The sequence below is a fragment of the Giraffa tippelskirchi genome, chromosome X (genome assembly GCF_054371585.1).
Source record: "Giraffa tippelskirchi isolate mGirTip1 chromosome X, T2T-mGirTip1v1.2.pri, whole genome shotgun sequence".
Taxonomy (NCBI): Eukaryota; Metazoa; Chordata; class Mammalia; order Artiodactyla; family Giraffidae; genus Giraffa; species Giraffa tippelskirchi.
In genome coordinates, this window is record NC_137289.1 from 57,923,159 (window position 1) to 57,940,718 (window position 17,560).

The 17,560-nt window shown below is 41.6% G+C and overlaps 1 protein-coding gene across 4 annotated transcripts in view; it reads left to right on the top strand.

Annotated features, from left to right (window-relative positions):
- The window catches only part of SYTL4 (synaptotagmin like 4), a 72,980-nt gene extending 56,293 nt beyond the window's left edge, over positions 1-16,687 (top strand). For 2 of the 4 annotated variants that reach the window (XM_081567279.1, XM_081567280.1), the window contains exons 14-17: positions 8,554-8,662; positions 10,526-10,625; positions 11,625-11,833; positions 14,003-14,223. In XM_081567279.1, coding sequence (XP_081423405.1) covers positions 8,554-8,662; positions 10,526-10,625; positions 11,625-11,833; positions 14,003-14,151 — 567 coding nt within the window. In that variant the 3' untranslated portion in view covers positions 14,152-14,223. Of the gene's footprint in view, positions 1-8,553; positions 8,663-10,525; positions 10,626-11,624; positions 11,834-14,002; positions 14,224-14,495 lie in introns of those variants that run through there. The other 2 variants (XM_081567277.1, XM_081567278.1) reach the window with 2 other exon arrangements.
- Positions 16,688-17,560: the final 873 nt, after the last annotated feature.

Genomic DNA, 17,560 nt, shown 5'->3' on the forward strand with positions numbered 1-17,560 from the left:
TGAGCGACTTCTCTTCTTTCATTTATTTTAATTAGAGGCTAATCTCTTTACAATATTGTAGTGGTTTTGCCATACATCGACATGAATCCGCCATGGGTGCACATGTGTTCCCCATTCTGAACCCCCCCCCCACCTCCCTCCCCATCCCATCCCTCTGGGTCATCCCAGTGCAACAGCCACAAGTACCCTATCTCATGCATTGAACTTAGACTGGCCATTCGTTTCACATATGATAATACACATGTTTCAATGCCATTCTCCCCAAATCATCCCTCCCTCGCCCTCTCCCACAGAGTCCAAAAGACTGTTCTATATATCTGTGTCTCTTTTGCTGTCTCGCATATAAGGTTATCATTACCATCTTTCTAAATTCCGTATATATGTGTTAGTATTGGTGTTTTTCTTTCTGGCTTACTTCACTCGTATAATAGGCTCCAGTTTCATCCACCTCATTAGAACTGATGCAAATGTATTCTTTTTAATGGCTGAGTAATATTCCATTGTGTATATGTACCACAGCTTTCTCATCCATTCGTCTGCTGATGGACATCTAGGTTGCTTCCATGTCCTGGCTATTGTAAACAGTGCTGCGATGACCAATGGGGTACACATGTCTCTTTCGGTTCTGGTTTCCTTAGTGTGTATGCCCAGCAGTGGGATTGCTGGGTCATATGGCAGTTCTATTTCCAGTTTTTTAAGGAATCTCCACACTGTTCTCCATAGTGGCTGTACTAGTTTGCATTCCCACCAACAGTGTAAGAGGGTTCCCTTTTCTCCACACCCTGTCCAACATTTATTGTTTGTAGACTTTTGGATAGCGGCCATTCTGACTGGTGTGAAATGGTACCTCATTGTGGTTTTGATTTGCATTTCTCTGATAATGAGTGATGTTGAGCATCTTTTCATGTGCTTGTTAGCCATCTGTATGTCTTCTTTGGAGAAATGTCTGTTTAGTTCTTTGGCCCATTTTTTGATTGGGTCGTTTATTTTTCTGGAATTGAGCTACAGGAGTTGCTTGTATATTTTTGAGATTAGTTCTTTGTCAGTTGCTTCATTTGCTATTATTTTCTCCCATTCTGAAGGCTGTCTTTTCACCTTGCTTATATTTTCCTTCGTTGTGCAAAAGCTTTTAAGTTTAATTAGCTCCCATTTGTTTATTTTTGCTTTCATTTCCAATACTCTAGGAGGTGGGTCATAGAGGATCCTACTGTGATTTATGTCGGAGAGTGTTTTGCCTATGTTTTCCTCTAGGAGTTTTATAGATCTTTAATCCATTTTGAGTTTGTTTTTGTGTATGGTATTAGAAAGTGTTCTAGTTTCATTCTTTTATGAGTGGTTGACCAGTTTTCCCAGCACCACTTCTTAAAGAGATTGTCTTTTCTCCATTGTATATTCTTGCCTCCTTTGTCGAAGATAAGGTGTCCATAGGTGCATGGATTTATCTCTGGGCTTTCTATTTTGTTCCATTGATCTATATTTCTGTCTTTGTGCCAGGACCATACTGTCTTGATGACTGTAGCTTTGTAGTATAGCCTGAAGTCAGGCAGGTTGATTCCTCCAGTTCTATTCTTCTTTCTCAAGATTGCTTTGGCTATTCGAGGTTTTTTGTATTTCCATACAAATTGTGAAATTATTTGTTCTAGTTCTCTGAAAAATACCATTGGTAGCTTGATAGGGATTGCATTGAATCTATAGATTGCTTTGGGTAGTATACTCATTTTCACTATATTGATTCTTCTAATCCATGAACATGGTATATTTCTCCATCTATTTGTGTCCTCTTTGATTTCTTTCACCAGTGTTTTATAGTTTTCTATATATAGGTCTTTTGTTTCTTTAGGTAGATATATTCCAGAGTATTTTATTCTTTTCGTTGCAATGGTGAATGGAATTTTTTCCTTAATTTCTCTTTCTGTTTTCTCATTGTTAGTGTATAGGAATGCAAGGGATTTCTGTGTGTTAATTTTATATCCTGCAACTTTACTATGTTCATTGATTAGCTCTAGTAATTTTCTGGTGGAGTCTTTAGAGTTTTCTATGTAGAGGATCATGTCATCTGCAAACAGTGAGAGTTTTACGTCTTCTTTTCCAATCTAGATTCCTTTTATTTCTTTTTCCGCCCTGATTGCTGTGGCTAAAACTTCCAAAACTATGTTGAATAGTAGTGGTGAGAGTGGGCACCCTTGTCTTGTTCCTGACTTTAGGGGAAATGCTTTCAATTTTTCACCATAGAGGATAATGTTTGCTGTGGGTTTGTCATATATAGCTTTTATTATGTTGAGGTATGTTCCTTCTATTCCTGCTTTTTGGAGGGTTTTTATCATAAATGGATGTTGAATTTTGTCAAAGGCTTTCTCTGCATCTATTGAGATAATCATATGGTTTTTATCTTTCAATTTGCTAATGTGGTGTATTATGTTCATTGATTTGTGGATATTGAAGAATCCTTGCATTCCTGGGATAAAGCCCACTTGGTCATGGTGTATGATCTTTTTAATATGTTGTTGGATTCTGTTTGCTAGAATTTTGTTAAGGATTTTTGCATCTATGTTCATCAGTGATATTGGCCTGTAGTTTTCTTTTTTTGTGGCATCAGATGCTGTTGGATGGCAAGTATCAGTAATCTCTTCTGTTACAAGGCAGGTGAACGATGAAGCCGTGGTTCCCCTTTGAAGTCTTTCATATATATATGTGTGGCAAGCTTTGCCTCCTAATCTTCCAAAGTCTGGGTGTATCCTAACATCCTGACTTGTGCCTTTTCTCCAAGCTAACCTTTTGGGTGTATCCTAATCTGTTCTGGTTTTCCAAACTACCCTTTTAACTACAGAAATGGGAAGTAAACCAATTCATGGAGCTCCACTTCCCGTGCTCTTTGTCATACAAGCCAGGGAAAGTTTTACTTTGGAGATGGAATCCCAGGGGAGAGTGTAGCAGAGTGTGTAATATTACCTGGGGTCTGAGTGTGGACCTGGATTTGAATCCAGACACTGTGATTTGACAGCTAGGTAAATTACCTAACTTAAAAACTAACATAGTTAAGTCACCTAACTTCTGTGGGCCTTAGTTTCTTCATCTATAAAGTGGAAATGATAATACTATTCTCTTCTGCAGGATCGTATACAGAGTACCAATCAGTGCCTGGCACATAAAAGATGTTCAGTAGGTTACTGTCATTCTGGTTAAGATGAAATTGCTAAAACAGGGTTAGGACTTCTTGATTATCAGAACTTTTCAGTGGCAAGGTTCTTCTGTAAAACTTTTTTAAATTAGCATTTTCAATGCCAAAAACAGTTCATGGTAGATAGAATAACTTGGGAAAGATAGACATAGAAGTAGTAGTAGTGACTGCTTCTAAAAAGAGGAACTGAGGTGAGAGGGTGATTTAGTTTTCTCTGTAACATTTGAAATTTTTACCATGTCTACATATATTGTTTATCAAGAACATTAAGAATAAAAGGATTTATGTGTACATGGTTCAAAATTAAAACAATATACAAGTATATAAAAAGAAAAGTAGGTTAGCACTGTTATCAACTACTTGAATATCTTTATAGAAATTTTATATTAAGCAGCACAGATATATACATATGGGTTTACATTTTTTCCTTTTTACACAAATGAGTTCTTCTCATTGTGTGTATATATATCTTGATTTTTTCATTTAACCCTTTGTCATTTATCATATGCATTTTTCCATGCCATCACTACAAGTTTATCTCATTTTAATTGCTGGATAATATTCTTCACGTGGGCTTCCCTGGTGACTCAGATGGTAAAGAATGTGCCTGTAGTGCAGTATACCTGGTTTCAATCCCTGGGTCCAGAAAATCCCCCAGAGAAGGGAATGGCTACCTACTCCAGTATTCTTGCCTGGAGAATCCCAGGAACAAGATGAGCCTGGTGGGCTACAGTCCATGGGGTTGTAAAGGGTCAGACACAACTGAGTGGCTAAGCACACATAACACATTCTTCGTGTACCTGTATTATATTTACAGTTCCCCCACTGATGGGCATTTAATTTTTTTGCCTCTTTTTTCTCTGTTAAAACTATGGTATTCTAGTATACTAGTATGGTATACTATGGTATACTAGTCCTTCTTTTGTGAGTGTAACTGTAGGAGAAATTTCTGGTGGTGGAATTGCTGAGTCAAAGGAAATGAGCATTCAGTATTTTGAAGCTACCGCCCTCCAAAAAAATAGTAACAACATTAAAAATCTCCCTTTAAGTACTAATAAAAATAGGAAAGCCATTATAATAAAACTATAGCATATTATTAGAAATTTAGAATTTCTTAAGCATTTGGCGTATAAGTCATTTTCTCAAGGGCCTACAGTTGATACAATTATAATGGCAATGTCATTGTAAATCATCATGAACTACTGCCAACAAAGAATGCCTTCCATCAAAAGAAAAACCTGCACTGAAATGCAACTGTTTGCTCTTTGAAATTATTTTGAGCCAGAATGAAAATATGCTCTTGAAACAAATGCACCAATTATGCCAATTTCCAGCTAAGGTTAACTCTCATTTTTAAGAGTCCACTGAAGCTCACAATCTAGAGACTAACAAATTGTATAGATATTTTATAAACAACAAAAAGACCACTCCAGTATTGCATATTTATTTTAACTGAAAACATTCTCCATTTATTGTCTCTGATTTTTCTTTTTTTCTTGCCCTAGTGATCCGTTTGCTCCCATTCAGTTTTCTCTTCCTGGCATCCACCTCCCTATCTTTCTATGTCTTTTTCATCCATTACACTGCCGTACATTCTTGGTATGTGGTACATTTTTCCAGACTGAGGGGGATTATGACTTCCTTGCATTGCTATACTGAGGCCCTATGTTAGAGGAGCCCCCATGAACACAGGCAGTGAAAGAGCACTTCTGATCTGCATCAGCTCATGCTCTGGATTCCAAGGCATAAGGAACACAGTCATGCCAAGAGAGCCAGCAGAGTGAAACCATCCTGCTGCTCATGGCCACTTGCTGCTCAACCCTGACACCCACTCATTCCTTCTTGCATTCTTTCAGGAAATATTTGTAGAGCACCTATATATGCCAGGTACATTGCTAAGTGTCAGGCATGCTAGGATGAACAATGATAAAAAGAACACTTGATTCCTGTCCTCCTGGCATTTAGATTCTAGTGGTGGAGACAGTCATTAATCAAAAGTAACATAAAATTAAAATTGTGGCATATTGAAATCCTAGCAACAGAGTTTCACCGAGCCGTCAAATATCTGCAGTTCAGTTCAGTTCAGTCGCTCAGTCGTGTACGACTCTTTGCGACCCCATGAATTGCAGCACGCCAGGCCTCCCTGTCCATCACCAACTCCCAGAGTTTACCCAAACCCATGTCCATCGAGTCGGTGATGCCATCCAACCATCTCATCCTCTGTCGTCCCCTTCTCCTCCTGCCCCCAATCCCTCCCAGCATTAGGGTCTTTTCCAATGAGTCAACTCTTTGCATGAGGTGGCCAAAGTATTGGAGTTTCAGCTTCAACATCAGTCCTTCCAATGAACACCCAGGACTGATCTCCTTTAAGATGGACTGGTTGGATCTCCTTGCAGTCCAACGGACTCTCAAGAGTCTTCTCCAACACCACAGTTCAAAAGCGTCAATTCTTCAGCACTCAGCTTTCTTCACCGTCCAACTCTCACATCCATACATGACCACCGGAAAAACCATACCCTTGACTAGATGGACCTTTGTGGGCAAAGTAATGTCTCTGCTTTTAAATATGCTATCCAGGTTGGTCATAACCTTCCTTCCAAGGAGTAAGCGTCTTTTAATTTCATGGCTGCAATCACCATCAGCAGTGATTTTGGAGCCCAAAAAAATAAAGTCTGACACTGTTTCCACTGTTTCCCCATCTATTTCCCATGAAGTGATGGGACCAGATGCCATGATCTTAGTTTTCTGAACATTGAGCTTTAAGTCAACTTTTTCACTCTCCTCTTTCATTTCATCAAGAAGCTCTTTAGTTCTTCTTCACTTTCTGCCATAAGGGTGGTGCCATCTGCATATCTGAGGTTATTGATATTTCTCCTGGCAATCTTGATTCCAGCTTGTGTTTCTTCCAGCCCAGCGTTTCTCATGATGTACTTTGCATATAAGTTAAATAAGCAGGGTGTCAATATACAGCCTTGACGTACTCCTTTTCCTATTTGGAACCAGTCTCTTGTTCCATGTCCAGTTCTAACTGTTGCTTCCTGATCTGCATACAGGTTTCTCAAGAGACAGGTCAGATGGTCTGGTATTCCCATCTCTTTCAGAATTTTCCACAGTTTATTGTGATCCACGCAGTCAAAGGCTTTGGCATAGTCAATAAAGCAGAAATAGATGTTTATCTGGAACTCTCTTGCTTTTTCGATGATCCATCGGATGTTGGCAATTTGATCTCTGGTTCTTCTGCTTTTTCTAAAACCAGCTTGAACATCTGGAAGTTCACGGTTCAAGTATTGCTGAAGCCTGGCTTGGAGAATTTTAAGCATTACTTTACTAGCGTGTGAGATGAGGGCAAATGTGTGGTAGTTCAAGCATTCTTTGGCATTGCCTTTCTTTGGGATTGGGATGAAAACGGACCTTTTCCAGTCCTGTGGCCATTGCTGGGTTTTCCAAATTTGCTGGCATATTGAGTGCAGCACTTTCACAGCATCATCTTTGAGGATTTGAAATAGCTCGACTGGAGTGCCATCACCTCCACTAGCTTTGTTGGTAGTGATGCTTTCTAAGGCCCACTTGACTTCACATTCCAGGATGTCTGGCTCTAGGTGAGTGATTACACCATCATGATTTTCTGGGTCGTGAAGATCTTTTTTGTACAGTTCTTCTGTGTATTCTTGCTACCTCTTCTTAATATCTTCAGCTTCTGTTAGGTCCATACCATATCTGTCCTTTATTGAGCCCATCTTTGCATGAAATGTTCCCTTGGTATCTCCAATTTTCTTGAAGAGATCTCTAGTCTTTCCCATTCTGTTGTTTTCCTCTATTTCTTTGCATTGATCGCTGAGGAAGGCTTTGTTATCTCTCCTTGCTATTCTTTGGAACTCTGCATTCAGATGGGAATATCTTTCCTTTTCTCCTTTGCTTTTCGCTTCTCTTCTTTTCCCAGCTATTTGTAAGGCCTCCTCAGACAGCCATTTTGCTTTTTTGCATTTCTTTTCTATGGGGATGGTCTTGATCCCTGTCTCCTGTACAATGTCACGAACCTCTGTCCATAGTTCATCAGGCACTCTGTCTATCAGATCTAGTCCCTTTAATCTATTTCTCACTTCTACTGTATAATCATAAGGGATTTGATTTAGGTCTCACTTGAATGGTCTAGTGGTTTTCCCTACTTTCTTTAATTTAAATCTGAATTTGGCAATCAGGAGTTTATGATCTGAGCCACAGTCTGCTCCTGGTTTGTTTTTGCTGACTGTATAGAGCTTTTCCATCTTTGGCTGCAAAGAATATAATCAATCTGATTTCGGTGTTGACCATCTGGTGAAATATCTGCAAGCTCTCTTTTAAAAAAGACTTCTGATCTTTGAAAATCTTGCAAGTGATACTTATCATTCTCACTAAAAAGACACTATAGATATAGACAGAGTAAAAAGTGAAAGCTGTTGTTCCTTTCCCCATTCTACTTTCCTCTTTAGAAGATACAAGTGTTAAGTTTGTCTGTGTCTTTCTGGGTTTTTCTATGCAGTGTAACATAGTGCTTAAAAGCATGGATTCTGGAGCCAGTCTGTCTGAATTTGAATCCTGGCTCTGCCAATTACTATGTGACCTTGGGCAAGTTACTTAACTTCTCTGTTCCTCTGTTCCATAATCTGTAAAGTGGGGGTAATTGTACTCATGTCGTAGGGATTATCTTGAGGATTAAACAAAATGATATACTTAAAATACTGTAACAGTACCTGGCAGATATAGTAAGTACTGTATGAGTGATAATGATAATAATCATTATTAACCTATATATATTCACATATATAAACATGAATATGTTTTAATATAAGTGGGATACTTTTTCTGCATCTTGCTTTGTTGACTTAACAGTATATCTTGGGTATCTTTCCCTGTCAGTGTGTAGAGATTCACTGCATCCTTTCTGAGGATCACATGCCGTATGCCACACGAGGGCATTAAAGTCACTCATTTAACCTTTCCTATATTGATTGACATTTAGATTGTTTCCACTTTGGGGCTATCGCTAACAATGTTGGTAGCAAGATTCTTCATCATGGCATCAGTCCCTTGTCAGTTTGTATGGCAGCCTTGCTTGAAGACCTTTAAGGGTATTTGGAATCTAGTAACAAATCTAGTAGCAAAACAGTCAGCATCACAGAAGACTCTTTGTTAGTTCTTCTGCAGGTCCTTCTGAAGAAACTGCCTAGAATCCTGTGGCTACCATGGCCTAGGGATGCTGGATGGTATTCATAAGAAGGAGGATAGTTTTATGCTGTGAAGCTCTTCTTGCGGGTAATTTTAGAATTGCCTCAGTGAGAGAGGTCCCAACAATCTGAATAGCCCAGCCTGACCTGTTGGTTTTCCCTGTGTTTCAGATCAGTGCTGAGTCCTCGACTGGCTTGTCAATACACAAAGGCGAGTTGGTGGTTTCATTGAAATATATCCCAGCCTCCAAACTCCCCGTTGGAAGTGACCGGAAAAAGAGTAAGTTTTCTTTGGGGCCTTGGATTTAACTCTTAGTTTTCTGCACTTCATCTGTGCAAGGTTGGTGCTGGCTAGTGGCTTGCTCTGTTGGAGAGACCAGATTATGATTCACACTGGATCGTCTTCTAAGGAAGATTTCTGTAGTAAGTAAGCCATTTCTGTTGTTCAACCAGAAGGGAATGCCTTCAAGTTGAAATTACTTTTTTGTTTTGCCTTTTGTTGATGCCATTAAACTAACTTGGTCCAGCTCTGGAAGGCTACTAAGAGGTCAGAACAGAACAGAAACTTCGGGACTGAGAGAAGGTGGTTGGGAAGGGTGTTGTATAAGTATAAGGGACAGGAAGTTGAAGGCGGAGGAAGAGTAAGTCAACACACCAGGCACTGTACTAGTGACTGTGGATATGTAGGTGAATAAGACATGATTTTTGCCCTCCCTTGCACAGCTAATTTTAGAAAGAATGACAGTCATCTGCTCAAAGAACACAGATAACAGGAGTGATGAATTCTGTCTGGTTGTATTTGGGAGAGTTTTAAAGAAGAAGTAATGATGATATTGGACTTAAGACTTTACCAAGCAGAAAAGGAAGAGGATGGGGTGAGAAGAGCACTTTCTAAGAAGAGGGGATAGCAGGAGCAAAGGTTTGAAAAAAGCCTGGGACATGTGAGGTGATGTGTGACTGTGAGGCAGTTAACTTCTTAGTTAAGTGGGGCTGGAGTTCTGGTATATAGATGTGGGAGTGGAGATGGAATTGTTGATGGGGTTGGAGCCTGGCTATAAAAGGCCGTGGACGTAATGGTAAGAAGCTGAACTTGATGCTTTGGCAACGCAAGAAAAATCAAGAAATTTTAAGAAAAATGTCTTAAAAAGTTACTTGCAGCAAGGTCTAATCTATAGGATTTGGGGAAGTCAATGAGATTTCCAAGGAGACTGTGCAGGATGACTAGAGAAGAGAGGCAAGGAGAGAACCATGGGGAACAATTTAAAGGATGAAGAGGGGGAAGAGAAGCCAGCGAGGTAGAGACTTATCAGAAGAGAGCCATGCGGGGAGAGAGCTTGAAGAAGGGAGCAAGGGTTGTCAACAGTGTTGAAATACCACTGGCCTGTCAGGCCCAATGAGAAGACACAACTCCTTGACATTAGATTACATTTTCAGTGTTTCTCAGTGGAAGCAGAAGCCAGATTTCACTAGAAACTAGGCTGAGTGAATGAGGCAAAGAAGTAGAAGTGATGCATGTGGACTCTGTTTTCTAGGAAAATTGATGGTGAAAGAAAAGAGAAAAATGGAGGAGAGCTTGAAAAGGAGATAGGGTGAAGGGAAATATTCTTTCAAAAGGATTTTTTAAAAGCAGAAGCGAGATTAGCATCTATTTAGACTGAAAGGAATGGGACCAGTAGAGAACGAGATATTAAAATGCGATCTGGGGGTTAAAATTGATGATGCCTGATGAGTCTTGTTGCCATGGGAATGGGATCCAGAACAGAAGTGGAGGAATTCCCTTTTTTCAATCATTCAACAAATATCAGGCAACTTTATTTCTCTTATGCCTCAATCTTCTCATGTGTAAAATGAGGACAATGATAGTCTATGTCTCATACAATTGTTTTGAGGAATAAATGCTTAATGTAGAATATGGCACAAAGCCAGTTTTCAGTAAGCCTTTATTGCTATTTTTGTTATGACTTGAGTGCCTGTTGCTCACTGTCAGGCACTGTGCTGGGTACTGCGAATACAAGGCAGGTGTGGTCCGTTTATCGTGGAGCTGACTGTCTTCAGGAACGAGGAGAGAGAGTGCTGTGTAGAAAAGCTTGAGAGAAATGTGAAGGTGTCAGAACTCACTTGCTTTGGCTGATATCCCTTCCAGGTAAAGGTGGGGAAGGGGGAGAGCTCCAGGTGTGGATCAAAGAAGCCAAGAATCTGACGGCTGCCAAATTAGGAGGGACTTCAGACAGCTTTGTGAAGGGGTGAGTCCATGGACCAGCACCAAATTAACCGGTTTCAGGACATGAGAGCTCAGAGAGGAATCCAGCTAAACCTTTCTCTGTGGATATTATCCCCGTGTGTCCTGCCACCTCCAGCAGCCAACTTTGTTCTTGAAATTAGGTAATGGCCCAGCCTCCACTACTGTGTTGGCACTGGTCGGAGCTCAGTTTGGACTGGGCTGCAGTGCTGATTTCCAAAAAGGAGAGTGGTGGACAGTTAGGTCTGACTTTTCCTTTGTTATAGATTTGTGCTCTTAATCCTGAATAAAAAGCTGCATTCCTTGACTGTCAAGATGAGGACTCAGGACTTTGTTCCCCACAGTATTTAAGCAATGCCAGCTTTCCCCAAGTTACAGTTCACCCCCACTGACTTCAGTTCTCTAGCAAATATGAAATCATGTTTGGCAATGCCTATGCTTATTACAATGCCAATACTTTGGCCACCTGATGTGTAACAGCCAGCTCATTGGAAAAGACCTTGATGCTGGGAAAGATTGAAGGCAGGAGGAGAAAAGGGTGATAGAGGATGAGATGGTTAGATAGCATCACCGATTCAGTGCAGATGAATTTGAGCGAACTCCAGGAGATAGTGAAGGTCAGGGAAGCCTGGTCGCAGATTTGGACATGACTTGGCAACTGAACAACAAGAATTGCTTATTACTGTTGTTTTTTACTAAAGAGGACTTTGCCCAATAGAGGTGGAACCAGATATTCAAAACCCATTTTTGGTGGAGTATAGACAATAGCTCCCTAATAACATGGTGTTAATTTTCTCTCCAGGTTAAAGGCATTGAATCAGGTGAATGATCTAGTGGAGGTGGTAGGAACTGTGCTTCTGCAGATTCAAAGGAGGGAATATGTGTTCTTGGATCCGAGTTTTGACTCACCTTCCTGGGCTAGGCCTGTGGGAGAGGAAAGGGGAATTTAGGGAGACGTTGCCAGCTTTGAGTAGGTTGTTGACTCCTCCACACTCTCTGCCAGATACCTCCTTCCCATGAGGAACAAGGCCAGTAAGCGTAAAACTCCAGTGGTGAAGAAGACCCTAAATCCCCACTACAACCATACATTTGTCTACAATGGTATGAGGCTGGAAGATCTCCAACACATGTGCCTGGAACTGACTGTGTGGGATCGGGAGCCCCTGGCCAGCAATGACTTCCTGGGTGGGGTCAGGCTGAGTGTCGGCACAGGTGAGAGCTTCTCCCCTCACCCTCACTGTCTTCAGGGCCTCTTAGATATTTCACTCTGAATGGACCCATCCCTCTCCCTGCATGGGCTTCCCTGGTGGCTCAGCTGGTAAAGAATCTGCCCGTAATGCGGGAGACCTGGGTTCGATCCCTGGGTTGGGAAGATCCCTTGGAGGAGGGCATGGCATCCCACTCCAGTATTCTTGCCTGGAGAATCCCCATGGACAGAGGAGCCTGGTGGGCTACAGTCCAAGGGGTCACAAAGAGTCAGACACGACTGAGCGACTTTCACTCACTCATTCCTTCCTGCATAGCTCCTCTATTTCAAGAGTTGTCTTCTTTCCTTTCAGTGAACATTCAGACAGGATTTACTGAGTGCCTACTATGTGCAGGGCTGGAGGGAGGCCAAGCTCATGCACTGTCAGGTGTACAGATAAACGGTACCCTGAATGCCCAGGAATGCCGTCAGCTTCCCACCAAAAACATCCCCAGATGTCCCTATATCTGTACCTCTGATTTCCACCTTCCATCCTGTTATGTAAAAGAAACGGTCCTTCCTAGCAAAGGCCAAGCTCTGTCCAAGTGTTCTAGATCACAACACCCTCACCTTCTCAATGACCTTTCTTCTGGAATCTCCTGTCTCTCCTGTCTGATCAGTTTTATTCTCTCTACCTCCCTATTAGACGTGAAAGTCGATATGCTCTGGTATTTCTAGTCTTAATAAACAGAAACAAACCTTCTCTTGAGCCCACGTCCCCCCTCTAATCTCTGAAAGAGTCGTCCCCACGTCCTCATGTCTCCTTTAGTCTTCCCACTTCTGTCCCACCACTCCACTGAGCAACTTGTTGTATCAAAATTTTGTTTTCATCATTCTAGAATTTTCAGGAGCTGATCACTCCCTTTTTCTTGAAATAACTTAGCTTCTGTTGACACCACACTTTTCTTTGGGGCATCCTCATTCTCTAGCCAAACTTGGAATATTGGTGGTTCTCAAGGCTTAGTCTTGAATACTCTTTTCTGTCTGTACAGTCTGCATTCCTGTGGCTGTGCATATTACTTGTATATTGTTAATTCATGCAAAGTATTTAACACAAAGCATCTAGAATGATGTTCTTACAAATGTAAGCCAGTTCATGTCAGTCCCCTACTTAAAGCCCTTCAGGGGCTCCTCCTGTACTTAGAAAACAACCCAAAGTTGTCACCATGCCAAGAGGCCCCTGTGTGATCTGGACCGTCTGTTCATTTATTATCTGTCCTGTAACACTGCTTGCTCACTGTGCTCTAAACATGGTGAGTAGCTTTCTGTTCTCCAAATATACCAAGCTTCTCCCTACTTTATAACCTCTGCAATTAGTGTTCCCTCTGTCTGGAAGGGCTGCTTCCTTTCTATCCTTCAGCTCCTGGCTCAGATATCTCCTTCTCAGAGGGGCCCAAAGACCACTTCTAAGGGAGACCCTGATCTAGGCACTACAAATCACTCTGTTTATTTGCTTTATGATGCTTACCTCATTCTTGGTTTACTTCTGTATTTTCTATCTTCTCTATTCAAACATAACCTGCTTGCAGGCAGAACTTTTTCTGTGTTGTTCACATTGTACCTCCAGAGCCTGGAAGAGTACTTAGTACATAGTAGCCACTTGATAAATGTTTCCTGAATGAATGAATGTACAAGAGAATAGAAATGAGGCCCCATATGATCCAAACTTCAAGCCTGGAGTCTACAGCTGGAAAATAAAAGTGTTCAGCTCTCTTTCTTCCTTCCTCCCTCTCACCCTCTCTGTCTCCTTTCCTCCCTCCTTCCTTCTTCTCTCCCTCTTTCTTCCTTCCTTCCTCCCATCCCTGCATTCCCCACCTCTCCCCTTCCATCATAAGTCAACATGGCAGTAACAGAATGGCCCTAGCTGTAATAGCCTTAGAATAAGAGGTCTCGAGCTACCATGTGCCATTTGGAGCCCTGTTTTATCAACTTGAAGTCTCTCGATGGAATCTCAGGAGCAGAGAAATATGGCAGTGCCGAGTCAACAGGGAGCTGTTCCCCAAACACTGTCCCCATTAGCCCATCTTCATAGCACACTGTCTTTTATGGAATGCTGCCCTTAATGCATAACCCATCCTCCCCAGTGGGCTGAGGAGTGGGATCTCTGTTCAGCCTCCTCTGGTGTTTTTCCTCAGGGATCAGTAACGGGGAAGTGGTGGACTGGATGGACTCGACTGGGGAAGAAGTGAGCCTGTGGCAGAAGATGCGACAGTACCCAGGGTCTTGGGCCGAAGGTACTCTGCAACTCCGTTCCTCAATGGCCAAGCAGAAGCTGGGCTTGTGAGCCCTGTCCTTCTCTGCAGCTCCAGCCCTGTCCAGGGCAAGTCAGAGGAAGTGAATAAACCAAGGGCAAAGATTTATAATTTAATTTGTGTGTGTGTGTGTGACGTATGTGTGTGTGTATAAATGTGTATTTCTACAGATCTCATTATGCTAGAGCGATGTAGACTTCCCCTTTTTAAAGCAGGCTCAAGAATAAGGGTCTCTTCAAAATATTTTTATTTGTGCATTAACTACTATATATTTTCAGAGTCCATGATTCTTATATCTTTATGAGATTTAATTAATTTATCTTTTAAAACAACTTTTTAATTGCCTGTCTTGCTCTCCTGGTTCCTCCTTCCACAGGAAGCCCTGGCTGCCTTTGGCACTTGTACTGGTCTGTGTTTCAGGGTGTGCCTGGTCTGAGGCCAAGGCTCTGAGAAGCAGGGGTGGTTTACTAAAGACAGAAGAAGATTGGAGAGAGGTGACTGGGTCCTTTCTTTCTTCTCCACTTTATGCTTTTCACTCCATTTCTACCTTGACACATTTCTGAAACTTGGTTTTTAACTCTTGTTTGGAGCAGTTTCCACCTTGCTTTGGTCTAATAGTTTTCCTGGAAATGCTAAGAAGATGTCTAAGTTGCTTCCAGTTCTGAACACCTTCCCTAGACCTCTGCAGGACCCTTATAATAGAGTCGCTTTAGAAGAGCACTTTAATTAGATAATGGCCTTTGGACTAAGTTACAGGCATGCCCAGTACAGGCTTCTCAGTGGTCCCAGAGGACTAGCAATGGAGCATCTCTCACCCTGTGCTGATTCTTTGCATTTTAAACTGATATAGCACTTGTTAGAAAGCTCCTAATGAAAGAAAAGACATTTTCGCTCTCACATACCACATCTTTCGTAGCATTTGTGTCTGCCGTGTGTTACAGTATACACACTTTGACTGTGTGGACCACAACAAACTGGAAAATTCTTAAGGAGATGGGAATACCAGACCACCTGACCTGCCTCCTGAGAAATCTGTATGCAGGTCAAGAAGCAATAGTTAGAACTGGACATGCAACAACACACTGGTTCCAAATTGGGAAAGGAGTGCGTCAAGGCTATATATTGTCACCCTGCTTACTTAACATTTATGCAGAGTACATCATGAGAAATGCTGGGCTGGATGAAACACAAGCTGGGATCAAAATTGCCGGGAGAAATATCAATAACCTCAGATAGGCAGATGACACCACCCTTATGGCAGAAAGTGAAGAAGAACTAAAGAGCCTCTTGATGAAAGTGAAAGAGGAGAGTGAAAAAGTTGGCTTAAAACTCAACATTCACAAAACTAAGCTCATGGCATATGGTCCCATCACTTCATAGGAAATAGATGGGGAAACAGTGGCAACAGTGGCTGACTTTATTTTTCTGGGCTCCAAAATCACTGCAGATGATGACTGCAGCCATGAAATTAAAAGACACTTGCTCTTTGGAAGAAAAGTTATGACCATCCTAGACAGCATATTAAGAAGCAGAGACATTACTTTGCCGACAAAGGTCTATATAGTCAAAGCTATAGTTTTTCCAGTAGTCATGTATGGATGTGAGAGTTGGACTATGAAGAAAGCTGAGCACTGAAGAATTGATGCTTTTGAACTGTGGTGTTGGAGAAGACTCTTGAGAGTCCTTTGGACTGCAAGGAGACCCAACCAGTCCATCCTAAAGGAAATCAGTCCTGAATATTCATTGAAAGGACTGATGCTGAAGCTGAAACTCCAATACTTTGGCCCCCTGATGTGAAGAATGGACTCATTGGAAAAGACCCTGATGCTGGGAAAGATTGAAGGCGGGAGGAGAAGAGGACGACAGATAATGAGATGGCTGGATGGCATCACCAACTTGATGGACATGAGTTTGCACAAGCTCCAGGAGTTAGTGATGGACAGGGAAGCCTGGCATGCTGCAGTCCATGGGGTCGCAAAGAGTTGGACATGACTGAGCAACTAAACTGAACTGTTATATCAACCTGAATAGCCAGCTATGGTCTAAACCAGTCCAGTGTTTTCTCTGGGCTGGGCGCTATTAGTGTCCAAGAGAGTGTGTTCAGAGAACATAGCTTTTCTGACCTCCTTCTTGAAGTGGTTTCAGTTCCTATTTTTTTTTCTCTCGTTTCCTAAAGTTGACCTGGATGTAACCTGGGTGTGGTGGGTTGAAACCTTCCTAAGAAGGGTCTGTTGACCTAAGGTTCATTTTCTGAAACCCACTGTCCCAAACTGACCTTTTAATTTTCACAATTGTACCTTCCCAAAGTCATCTGTAAAGGGAGTCTATACCGGAGAAGAAGTTCCTTTCAGTAGAGTCAGCTGCCAGCTGCCTGTCCTATGAGGCTGAGGGATTGAGGGTGGATACTGTGGTTTCTGATGTATGTGTGAAGTGAATGAAATAGTATTTGGTGTGGATTAATATTGTACTTGAAAGCATAACTTGGGATCCTGGACTGTCACTTGCTCCTTTGTTCTCCACCCCCCCTGAAATGTCTGTGTGCTTCAATAAAACTTTCTTCCTTGTCAAGTGTTTGCATTCCTTAGTTCTCTAGACAGTTTTGTCTCTGATGTCCTGACTTTGTTGTTGCTTTTCACATGGTTTGAAGGATAAGAACCGAAGCAACAAATGCCCTTCCCTAAGCATCATTTGCTGACTCAAAGAAAATTTCCCTCTCCCCACATTGCTGCCTGATACCTCCTCTGAGGTCTGATGCATTGACCTGTATGTTTGGTATATAGGGGGAGAATGAGAACCCATCTTAGAAGTGCTAATGCTTGTCTTTCTCTTAAAGTATCATATGTGAAACAGAACACCATTCCAGGTTCGATGCATGAGACAAATGCTCAGGGCTGGGGCAATGGGATGACCCAGAGGGATGGGATGGGGAGGGAGGTGGGAGGGGGGTTCAGGATGGGGAACACATGTAAACCCATGGCTGATTCATGTCAATGTATGGCAAAAACCACTACAATACTGTAAAGTAATTAGCCCCCAACTAAAATAAATAAATTTATTTTAAAAAAAAGTATCAAAGGAACTCCTCCTTTAGTTGTTTTTTTATGTGTAAAACTTTTATTCTTTCAATAAACATCATTACATAGTCAATTTTCATATTTTTCCAGCTCACTGCCTTTTCCAAATCATTAAATTTGTTAACGTAAATGGAAGAGAAAAGTTATTTTCTTTTTTTTTTTTTAATAAATCTATTTATTTTAGTTGGGGGCTAATTACTTTACAATATTGCAGTGGTTTTTGCCATACATTGACATGAATCAACCATGGGTTTACATGTGTTCCCCTTCCTGGACCCCCCTCCCACCTCCCTCCCCATCCCATCCCTCTGGGTCATCCCATTGCCCCAGCCCTGAGCATTTGTCTCATGCATCGAACATGGAATGG